General features: G+C 41.5%; 3 protein-coding genes across 5 annotated transcripts in view; 1 reads left to right on the top strand and 2 right to left on the bottom strand.

Annotated features, from left to right (window-relative positions):
- fundc1 (FUN14 domain containing 1) overlaps positions 1–11991 on the bottom strand; it is a 497656-nt gene that overhangs the window by 7124 nt on the left and 478541 nt on the right. For both annotated transcript variants that reach the window (XM_070544114.1, XM_054747236.2), the window contains 2 exons: positions 9341–9416; positions 9132–9260 (listed from right to left, as the gene is read on the bottom strand). In XM_070544114.1, coding sequence (XP_070400215.1) covers positions 9132–9260; positions 9341–9416 — 205 coding nt within the window. The remainder of the gene's footprint in view (positions 1–9131; positions 9261–9340; positions 9417–11991) is intronic.
- Positions 634–1793, top strand: LOC129164996 (P2X purinoceptor 7-like). The gene is made up of 4 exons (XM_054747235.2): positions 634–974; positions 1047–1113; positions 1240–1391; positions 1456–1793. Exons 1-4 carry the CDS (start codon positions 760–762, stop codon positions 1613–1615), a joined length of 594 nt encoding a protein of 197 aa, XP_054603210.1. The 5' UTR covers positions 634–759; the 3' UTR covers positions 1616–1793.
- LOC129164994 (uncharacterized) lies at positions 2309–6568 on the bottom strand. 2 transcript variants are annotated; one of them, XM_054747228.2, is made up of 12 exons: positions 6028–6568; positions 5328–5424; positions 5006–5186; positions 4657–4933; positions 4399–4576; positions 4245–4321; positions 3979–4165; positions 3651–3899; positions 3019–3190; positions 2760–2908; positions 2508–2683; positions 2309–2434 (listed from the first exon to the last, which is right to left on the bottom strand). In XM_054747228.2, the coding sequence occupies exons 1-11, from the start codon at positions 6334–6336 to the stop codon at positions 2520–2522; spliced, it is 2040 nt and encodes a 679-aa protein (XP_054603203.2). In that variant the 5' UTR covers positions 6337–6568; the 3' UTR covers positions 2309–2434; positions 2508–2519. The 2 variants fall into 2 exon arrangements, with proteins under 2 accessions (XP_054603203.2, XP_054603202.2); XM_054747227.2 differs by having other exon boundaries at positions 2337–2683.

The raw sequence follows: 11991 nt of genomic DNA, 5'->3' as shown, positions 1-11991 counted from the left end.
AGGGCATAGCGGGCAACTGCCCGCTGGGCCGACCCTTTCATCTTTTATGGGCCGGTGTCTGTTTTTTTTTTTTTTTTCCTGGCCTCTAGTTGTTGCGGACAACTTGTCCGCACCGCCCCACGCGACGCCTCGTAAAAGTTGGTGGATTGGCCAATTGGTAATAATACACTCTGGGCTGGACCAATAGCAAGAGGTCTGATGCACCCGCCAGTTGTTTGTGAATCTCAGTAAACAGACAGACGAGCTTAACAACAAAAAATGGAAAGGAGGAGCGGAGAAAATTCGATTAAAAAAGAAACTGGCCCTTCAGGCTGATGCTGGCACATGTGTTAAAATCTCACAGTTGTTTGGTAGTGAAGGTTCAAGTAAAATCAATTTAGGAAGTGATGGAGCCTCAGCCCAGCGACAGGTTGGAGAAGAAAAGAGGGAGGAGGAGGAGAAACCCGAGCCGGTGTTGTGCCATAAATTGACTCGCTGCCAAAAAATGATTAGCCACCGCGGGATCGCGCACAGTTAGGTAATTGCATTTCTAGACAAAATTCCCCAGGATTTCGCCCTAAAACTCAGCATATCTAGCAATATGGACATTCAGAAAGCAAAGATAACCTCTTCCGGTACTTAAAGTAGTGGTAACAGCCTCCTCAGAGTCTTACTCCACCCACATTTCATATTTGAAAAATGCGGCCCAAAGAGGCGTTTCCTGTAAGACCAAGAAGGCGGAGCTACGGCCGTGATTGACATACTGAAATTTGAATACAGATGGCGACGGAGAGCGACACTAGCTCAGAGCAGTCATTCGAGGTGGAGGACTTTTCCCCACCTTCTTCCCCAGAGGATAGGGAGGAGGGCTTATTGGGGGAAGCAAGCGGTCCTGAACCGTATCTTTTTGAGCCACTAGCTCGTGAGTTGTCAGAGGCCCCTGGAGTCGAGCCAGCAGGAGTATCAAGGCATCGAATGGGTCCAGTCTCTGAGTGGTAAGTAGCTTTTAGCCACAGCTAGCTATATTTAGCTTAGCTAAAAGTAATATTGTATGACTGCCTCGACAGGTGCACCTGCGGCCACTGCACATCATTGTCTGCCAGAGAAAATGTGTGCTGCAGAGAAACGCCCAAGGTATAAAAATAAAAGTACCCCACCATGAGAAAAGCATTCTGTAATGTACACATTTGTTACACAATCACTAACATCATACTAATATTGAACTCTTATAGCCCTGATATCAGTTGTTCTTTGTCATAGGTAATGCTCAGGTGTCAGCAGGTGGGTGTAACCTCCTGCATAACAGAGCATCCTGGTTTTGAGGCTGTTGCTCTGAATCCCTACGTGTTGCAGGCAGTTTATGGCACCTTTCTGCAACTCTATGGGGAGATGCAGGAGACTACGCTCAACAGGTAAGACAACTGTCAAATTACTTTTTTTATGAATACTTTATAACTCATACCACCTCTTTCTCAGCTGTTACAGACATCTGGCGTACCGGAATGTGGTCAGGTGGTGTTGGGGTTACCTGGGACAGCACGTTCGTGTTGTGATCCCGTCATGCGCTGTCTCCAGAATAAGGCAGGAGTTCCCAGAAGACGGTGCATACAAAGGATTCCTCCCTCCTCTGAACTAATATATATTTTTTTGATTAAATAAATGTTATAATATATATTTCCTGTATTGATTCCTGTCCATAAAAAGCTGCATAAATCACAAAACGGTAAATGCACTTCTTTACACTTTGACATTATTTATATATACACACATATAGCCACATACTTTCAAATGAGCTCTTACAACAGTAAGGTTCTAATTCGGGGTTAATTAATGCTGCTGTAACAAGTGAGTTTACACCCTGTGTGATTAATGAAGTCTATTCTAGAGCAGGTTCAATTAGGTAAAAATGAATGATAATAAATGTGATATATGTATTTATACACATCAAAATATCAATATAATTGTATTTAAAAAGACACAATTGCGCTTTAAAGATAACATTTATTATAGCTACTACTAAGACAATGTTAGATAACAATCTGATCATAACTTTCAAGATTTTTGACAAAACTCTAAACCACAAGCAGAGATTCTGGAGCCATGTGAGGAGAGGTTGGGCCATCAGTGATGTTTCATAGGTTCCTTAGACTGGAGGTAGCTTTCACTGTGATGACAAACGTGGAGATGGATCCCGGGAGCACAGGTTTTTCTGTTACAAGATCAGGAGGCTCTAAGGAAAAAGTAATATTAGTATGACTTACAAAAGCAAGACTGGTGAGTTTTGCTATGTTACATACGGCCAAGATTTTCAAGTTGTATGGGAGCCACAGAGCAGAAAGGTTGTAGAGATCAATAGACATCTGGGAGGTGGACAGCATGAGTCACGAGTGGATGAGCATAAAGATCCATAATGACGACAGGTAACTCCTCTGTCGTACAGTGGTGTGCAGCCTGGCTGAGGAGGAGAAAAGGAGAAACCACACAGAGTAGAGTACTAACTAATAATTACAATCTCCTGTGTAGCTCACCTGACGTGCACTTTAAAACCTGGACCTGTGCCTGCTCACAGCATCCCGTTTATCTGGTCTTTGGAACTGGGCACAGAGCGGTTCTGGAACCGTAATTTTGTCCGAGTACTCCTGATATGGGAGAGGATCCACCACCACAGAGTCGAACAGCAGGTCCATAAGCTTGTGCACATATACTGGAAAAGGGTTTTCAGTATTACAATAGCTCTCCATGACCATCATTTTGGTTTTATCATACAATATATGACATACATGAGGTTGGATTGGTCTTCAGGGCTCTCACTGTGTAGTCTCCATGTTTGTACTTTGGGTACACTACAGCATATCTCAGCTCACCAGTTGCTGTTGCTGCATGTGAGCGTGCTGCATTTTCATTGTAGTGCATTGCAGCAATTTGTAATCTGAAATAATCAAATAAACAAACCATGTAGATTTGAGGCAAAATTCTACATTTCATGCTAAAATTTGAACAATTAGAGGCATTAATTTGAACATTTCTTGTATTCATTACCTAGACAGCATTCCTTTGAAGGAGAAGACTTGACTTTTTGGAGTAAATCTGATGATGAGACTGTGGAAAGCCTCCAAGGTGGATGTGTGGTACTGAGGGCTTATCTTCTCTACGTCCTTCACAAACCGTGGAGCTAACAGAATGGCAGTGAGCTTCTCACATGATGCTGTGCCTACGTAGAAAATGTTAATTACAAAAATTACAATTTGATCAACTTTAGAATGTTGCTATTATTTCCATTGAGAAAAAGTTACCCATAGCTGACATTTTTAGATGACAAATGTATGAAAGAGTGACTAATAGTGCTGTAGACAGGTGTGGTCATTACTTACGGCATTTTAGTACATATTATGTCAATTATGGCTGTTCTGCCTAAAACCATGAGTTGTGTGGCGCACTCTTGTGGTTAAATTTCTGCACAGCATTTTATTCTTAGTAATTAATTGCTGTTGGCCAAATGGTGGTGTGTGACCTTAGCAGCCACATGTGATGTCTGTTACACACATGCTCAAAAAATATTTCTCCATGTTGAAGGAGGTGAAGACAAATATTCTGTTGTGGGGTGACGTGTTTTAAATGTAAAGAAACCAAACAGTAAAGGCTCAGCTGTAATGAGTACATGCTACACTTACTTGGTTTGAGCCACTGTCTTGCCTGTTCTCCATCCAGAGGTGCATGCAGACAGCTAGGGAACAGGGCGTTGTCATGGCTGTGCACATTTTGGATGTGGTTGGCAACTGAAGTCCACTTTGCAACTGCCTCCTGTCCTGAGGAGGAACTGGATGCTGACCAGTAGAGGTGGTTCACCACACTTTGCTTCCACAGTCTCACATCCTGGGTCGTCTTTCTCTTCCCCAGCTCTTCGATTTTCTTACCAATTCCTGGAGAGCCAAATAGACCCACATTTAAAATAGAAAAAAAAATCCTGTAATATTCACTATATACATCCCCAAAGATTACCTTTTCCCATGTGCCAGGGGTCAAAGTAGTGACTGATTTCCTTTTTTTCCTCCCTCAAATACTTCTGCACTCCTGTGTGGCGGTCAGTCACGACTTGCTGCACATCGACCCCCCTCTCCAAAAGTGTGCTCAGACTTCTCACAAATCCCTCCTTCTCCATTCGCACACTATTCCCAACTTCATTGCTCTGAAAATAAACATAATTCTCCATTGATCTGTGAATAATTAACCATGAAATGTTTTGGAATCATCAGGTAATGTTGTACCTGTACAAGTTGGATATCAATAACTTTGTTTCTTTTGAGATCCATCATGGTGTAGCTGCCATATTTGGCTGAGTGTCCTTCAAGAAATGCAAGTTATTACTTAATTTACATTTGATAGCAAAGGAATAAAATAAATAAATTTAAAAGTATTCACCAGGTGAATCAGCTCGCATGTCACCACCAAGAGTCACAGGTCCAGATTCAGTAGCCTCCTGGATGATATCAGCTTGCTCTAGCTGCCACTGCCAGCTCACTGTTGGAATTAAGAGCTTTGCCTGATGCCGACAGAATGACTGCTTGGACAGTCCCTGCACATTGAAGGCACCCAGGAACTAAAATATGAAAAGTTACGTCATGAAATGAGAGACGCACAGACCTTATCAAAACTAACCTAAACAGTTTTGGCCTATACCTTAGAAATCTGGCTAAATGATGATCCTGTGAAAAGGACAGCAGCACAGAGCTGGAGGTTTCCTGCTGGGATGCTGTTCACCATGGGCTGACTGGACCACTCATTGTAGTGCTCACAGCATGAACACTGTTGTGTCACACGGAGCAGTGTGCCGACTGTTGTCGTGTTCACAACACAACGACCGGTACAAACGGGACACCTTCTGAACAGCCCCAGCAACTGTTTCTCATAAACAATGTACTTCTTGTCCTTTTGTGGATGGACCTCAGTGAAAGAGCTGTATAGAACACATACATTTATATATATGGTCATAACTAAAAAATTCTAAAATGTTATAATTTTTTTTTACCTTGAACAGTTCACTGAGCTTGCACTGTCATTGAGGTGGAAGCTGGGATCAACAACAGACACCTCATATCGTGGTCTTTTCAGGGGTGTGGACGCAGCTCTGGGACTTTGTGGAAGATGAATTTCCGTCACGGTCCCTGTGTCACAAGACACACTGCGGCTGGGAGCTCTAAACTGTGTGGCTATGTAAAATACAAAGAAGCAGCACATTTATAAATGTTTAAAATAGCATAAAATCACGTGTAACAATAATCTGTAAAACAAATTAAAACTAGAAGGTAATAATAAAATGTTTACATAGAAGATTATTAAAAATAATTCACCTTTGCTACGTCGATAAGGCTTTACATGAGCCTGGACAAGTGCATTTTTGCAGATTACTAAATCAGTCTGACAGCCAACGTCTTGGGTAGATTTAGCCTGAAACAAAAAATAGAAGCACATTGTTGTTGGAGTTTATAAAGTCATATAATATACAAAAGAAACTGTCCAATATATATATATATATATGTATATATATATATATATATATATATATATATATATATATATATATAGGCGCTTTATAACATTCCTAGTGTGTGATCGTTATTATAACGTCAAAGTCAGTCACATATGATGTGAAGAACCTGAAATGCGACCTCCTGAACAGAATTCCTCACAGAACCGGGTTAGGCTTTGGTGTAAAGCTGGATTTCACGCTGTAATGATGTCTGTAAACTAGTGCTGCGTTAGAGCCACTGTTGCTGAATTACCGACTGACACAAAAACAACCCGAATTTTCTCCGAGCCTGACAGAAATAGTCAAGTGGACCTTTTTTGTCGGCCAGGGCTTTGAGAAATGTTCCGATTCGCCGCTGATTCTAACCTTACATCCCGTTCCACATTTTGTGAACTTGACAAATTAGCCCGAAGGCAGTGCAGGCTGATATTAGCTAAATGGAGTGAACCACGTCTCTCAAACTTTGCATTTAGGTAGGAAATTGTCTTTAGAAGATGTTAACTTTTATTTAGCTTACTCACCTCAGACTGGAGCCCGCCATGGTGGGGGAGCAGAGTCGGTGGGCTGCATCTAATTCGTGGAAGAGCCACGGTGGGCACGGCCTCCCTCTTCAAACGGAGACGTGCAGAATAACCCAGTTCAAACTCCATCATGTTGGCGAAGGAATCGCGGGTAAAATGCTGGTTGCAGACTACAGCACCAGGCGGGAGCTGACTGTTTTCCAGTACACCGATTGCGCGCAACCACTGGCGCCTAATTTCTAAGTCCAGTGGAAAGGAGTGCAACCCCACAGAGCCACCACAACCAACTACACTACACCTTTTAACCATACTAACACGATATGGAACACTAAACCTGAATTACTTTCCTAATAAAACTAACAGCTAAACACTAACTAAACTACAATATCTAACAGCCAAGCTAACACTAAATAAGTATGTATAACACTAAAAGCTATGCTAAAGACTAGAATATGCTAATGATATATGCTAACGATATGGAACACTAAACCTGAATTACTTTCCTAATAAAACTAACAGCTAAACACTAACTAAACTACAATATCTAACAGCCAAGCTAACACTAAATAAGTATGTATAACACTAAAAGCTATGCTAAAGACTAGAATATGCTAATGATATATGCTAATGCTGAACTACCGCTAACCGTCCTACACTCACTTGCAAATCCAACTCCCAACTCGCCACAGGGCGTGGCCGAGACTCTCGTTGCTTTATAACTTTGGCACAAGAGCTGCTACGTAGTACTCTACTGGTTTACGTAGTATCTTACTCTTTAGCCATTGGCTAAAATTTATTCAAAATGTGTCAAATTCTGTGTTTTAAGCTGAAGGTGGCGCATTACTGTGGTTTTTAGGCTGAAAAATTAATTTTTAAAGAAAATGCACCAAAATGCTAAAATAATGAATACACACATTTAAAACACTATTAGACACTCATTTATACAGTTCATCAGCAAAAAAAAGTTAATTTAGACGTTACTTGCTCTTTAAACAGATGTTTATCGCGGATATTAGTGTGGCAGTGTTTGTGGCACCCTGCGCGGGAGCACGAGGACGTGCTTGTGGAAAGAGGGAGGAAGATGTGGCAGTGTGGTGAGCATCCACAATGTCCCGATTGATCATGCGCCCTGGCTACTTGGCCAAGAAGATGTCCCTTTGGCTGACTGGTTAGAGCGTATGACTCTCACCCGGGAGTCTGGGGCTCGAATCCCGCCCGGGCACTCCTTTCTGCACCTTGCCACATTAGTTTTTCCAGTTCGGAAGTTGTTTTAAGTGTTGCTAATTGTCTTAAACGTTCACAATGAGGATATATGAATCCTTTTTGCAATATTTGCGATTGAAAGATGGTTTGTGCCACAAACTTTGTGGTAAGAACTGGCTTTCTTTATGTTACAGCCTTGATACTAAAAAAATAAATAAACAATGTAAAATGGCACCCTGTATTGAATGTAAACGTTGTATAAATGGAAATAAACAATTCTCCAGCGATTTAATTTTTTCCCCTTCCTTTCTTTAGTCCACTTGACATGGAGCCACAGTTAACTAGTTTGGGGCACATTTTTACTTGAAAAAAAGTATTTAAAATGATCAAGCTTTGGCTTTACAATGACACTGTGTAGGTTGCTATTCATTACGTTGCTCTATTTAAAAGTAACAAGATAAAGGCACTTCAGCACATAAAATTAAGATTGTCACTTGCCAAATAGACTACACCCTCCCGTTTACCTATAAGAAATGCCTCAAAATATCTTTAAATTCTTTATTGATGATTTAATTGTAGACAACTAAAATGGCATTTTACTTGCCAAAAAGTGATTGAATCGCTAAGATTTTCATGGAGGCTAAAACTGACCAAATAAGGGTTTTATGTATTATCTGTTGATGTTACTGTACTCATACTGCCTACTGTATCATCAAAAACACCCCAAAAATGGCAAAAAAAAAAAAAAAAAAAAAAAAAAAAAAAAAAAAAAAAAAAAGAAAAGATAATTTCCCTTGCCAAAAATTGATTACAGTGTCCTGGTCACCTGTAAAGGGTTACATTTACCTAAATATTACTTTTTTTATTATCTCTTGATGTTATTAGTGCCATCACAGGATGCTGGGTGTCTTTCACATTCATAAACACCTCAAAAATGGCAACAAATGATCATTTCTTTTGCCAAAAATTGATTACAGTGTCCTGGTCACGTGTAAAGGGTTAAATTGACCTAAATATTACCTTATTTATTATCTCTTGATGTTATCAGTGCCATCACAGGATGCTGGGTGTCTTCCACATTCATAAACACAGAGTCCTGGTCACCCATAAAGGCTTAAATTGGCATAAATATTACTTCATTTATTATGATGCTGGGTGTGTTCCACAATCATATTCGAATAAACGTGAAAATATTCCGTCCGAATATCTGTTTCTTGTTATAAATATAACAGCTAGAAGGATTTACAGTTAAAATAGGAGAAACACGTGACTCCCCAGGAAGGGTGGTAACACCACTTGCCTCATGCACATAAGTGAACAAAACAAAGCAGCATGGAGACACTCCGTCTCCAACCACCTCTCAGGCAGCAGCCTGCACTCCCAAGTTCTACACGTCACCAGAACATAAACAACCGCAACACAATAAAAGCAGTGTTATACAAAATGGAAGGCCTGTAGTGTTTATTCTCTTACAGTAACAACTTATCAATTTTTTGGAGGAATTTATTTGAGAATTTTTTGGTTTTTAGTAATTGTGCAATAGAAAAGTAATCGCTAGATTAATCATCTAAATAGTCATTAGAATAGTCGACTATTCGATAAAATAATCGTCAGAATAATCATTTTAAAAATAATCAGTTACCCCCAACCCTACTTTTTAGAATACCAGGATAGGAAGGATGGTGTAGGTTTACGTTTATTAGATTGATACATAAATACTACCAATAAGAAAGTGTACGTTGGTGTGTGTCAGAAACAGCGTAAGGCTTAATGTCTTTTCCAAAAAAAAACAGGTGATGGGCCGGTCTCCAGTCAAAATGCCCGGGCTGAATTTTTGTCCCAGTCCAGCCCTGATCTCTACAGATTGATTTCAGCTTCTTCTTGATAAAATAGGAGGATACCTTTTCAACAAAGGTGTTTAACTCTGGAGCAGCCTGGTTGGTTCCCTTCTGTATCTGCTTCTTAGCTTTGTTGACGTCCTTCTCTACCCTCTTCCAGTCCACCTGGATGTAACCACTGTTGTTGGCTATCTGGGAAGACAGAGAGTGAATGATTAATGTTGTAAATCGGACTGGTTCATGGAAGTTGAGAAGAAATGGCGCAGACCTACTTGCAGCAGCAGAAGGCCTCCACCTACAGCTGTAGCCGCAACCTTTCCAACCTTCTGGAATAGATACCCTGCACACCTGAAACCAATCACAAACGGTCAGAAAGTCTAAATAACTAGAAGTAGAAAGTTGGTGCTCTTTTTAAACTGTTGTCATGTAGGACTGAGTTAAGATGGCGTTCTGAAAGGATGTCCGGACAAGCTCGGACAGACCTGAAAGGAAAAATAAAGCAATTGCAATGCTTAGAAATTATTTATTTTTATTTAACCTTTATTCATCCAGATGCGTGGACTGAGAACTCATTCTCATTTCCAACAACGATCTGGCCAAGAGGCAGCAGCATAGTGCTTTACACCAAAGAACAACAGGTAAGATAAAAACATACAAGATAAAATCTGATAAAACAGGTGGACATAAAGACAAAGGACTGTTCTCATATATAACATGTACAAGCAATCAGAACAGACTTAAAAGTCTTTAAGTACTCAGAAGCAGGAACAATGATCAGAAACTATTGATCACCATGAATTATTGCAGGTAGATCATTTTTTCTCAAAAGTCAGCAATCATAATATTAACAGTTCCCATGTTCTGTGTGTTACTGCCTAGAGGCTAACTAATCTTCCAGCACAGTTAGCCCCAGACTTCATATCTCAGACCAGATGTGATGAGTTTGCATCTTTCTTCAATGAAAAAAATCACAAACATTACATTAGCCATTCATTCCTCTAAACCAACACAACCAGACCACCGCCACCGCCACACAGCAACAACCTGTCCAGGCTGTACTGTGAGACCTCTTCAAATGGTCCAGAACGCAGCGGCGCGTCTGGTCTTCAATCAGCCTAAAAGAGCACACGTCACCCCTCTGTTCATTGAGCTCCACTGGCTACCGCTAGCAGCACGCATAAAATTCAAATTGCTAACACTAGCATACAAAGTACGAGATGGTATGGCTCCCATCTACCTGAATCCTCTTGCAAAGGCTTACGTCTCGGCCCGGCCGCTCCAGTCATCACAGGATCGTCGGCTAGCAGTACCTACACCTCGCTCAGGACAATCCAGACTCTTCTCATGCATCGTTCCACAAATGTGGAATGACCTTCCAAGCACTACCAGAACTGCGGCTTCCTTTTCAATTTTCAAGAAACTCCTGAAGACTCTGCTCTTCAGAGAGCATCTTCTAAACTAGCACCCTCCCTGCACCCGTCCCCCCCTCTCTACTGTCCACTCCTTGTTCCCTCCTCTCCATGACTGACGTCAATGATTGTTGTTGTTATTGTTGTTGTTAGCCTCAAGGGCAAAATGCTGATTATCACTTGTAAGTCGCTTTGGACAAAAGCGTCTGCTAAATACATAAACATAAACATAAACCTGGCCAGAATGCCAACTTTCAGCCTGATCAGTACTAAAACACTGAATGACATAGTAAAGACTCCACATTCCTCTACCTGCTGTCTGGACAGCCTGACTACAACCTTTAAAATGTTTTTAGTTGCCTGAAAGCTGACATACTGGACATTGTTAACTGCTCTTTAACATCAGGTCTGTTTCCTAAACCACTGAAAACTGCTGCTGTGACACTTTTCTAAAGTAGAGGAAACTAGATCCCTCAGTGTTGAACAACTACCGACCGATCTCTAATCTCTCTCTGGTGAAAAAATCATTGAAGAGGCGGTAATGATCATATGAACAACAATTTAGAGTCAAATAACATCATGGACAGTCTTCAGTCAGGCTTTAGACAACACCACAGCACAGAGACTGCACTGATCAAGGTATTAAACGCTTTCGTCTCAACACGGAATCAAGTAAAGCATCTGTCCTGATGACGCATGACCTCAGTGCAGCTTTTGATGTTGTGGACCACAACATCCTTCTGGACATACTCACAAACTGGGTGGGACTATCAGGCACAGTACTAGGCTGGTTCCAGTCCCATCTTAGTTGGGGATGTTCTCCGGTCAGTAACAAGATGGCGCCTGTGCTTGGCTTAGCCGCAGTCACCGGCCACTTTTTCAAACTTTTCACCACTAAACTCCTCTTTTCCACCTTGCTCCTGTCTGCGATCCTCTTCAGTAGTGCCCCTGCTACCATCTCCTATGATCGCCAGACTCTTTTGTCCTTCCGTTCGTTCGCGATCGCCCAAGACGCACCGAGGACGTACCATCCTGTTTGTTTAGCTGAGTGGCGCACTGGCCCGGAGCCAAACGACTGTCCCGACCTGCGCACCCACACACACCAGGGGGCACACTGTAGACCTTGTTTTTACCCTGAGTCTAAATTCTGACAGTGTTTGTCCTGAGGACGTTTATATTTCAGATCACCATTGCATTTTCTTTATCTTGTCAGTTTCTGCGTCCCAACCTCCTGCTCGCCGTGTGGTTAGTTCTCGTTTTCTTAATGAGAGCACAGCTAGCAATTTTCTTGCTGCTTTTGATCCACCCTGTTCTTTTGATAATGACCCAGATTCCTTAACTTCTCAGTTCAACGAGCACTGCCTCTCCATTCTGGACAACATCTGTCCTGTCACAACCAGATCAGTTCTTGCAGTGAACCCTACTCCCTGGTTTAATGACAGCCTTCGCAGCCTAAAGCACCAATGCAGAAAATTTGAGCACTTGTGGAAGAAAACCCATCTCCACGTCCATCT

Source organism: Nothobranchius furzeri, chromosome 14 (genome assembly GCF_043380555.1).
Source record: "Nothobranchius furzeri strain GRZ-AD chromosome 14, NfurGRZ-RIMD1, whole genome shotgun sequence".
NCBI lineage: Eukaryota > Metazoa > Chordata > Actinopteri > Cyprinodontiformes > Nothobranchiidae > Nothobranchius > Nothobranchius furzeri.
This window is presented reverse-complemented; position numbering and strand designations above follow the sequence as displayed.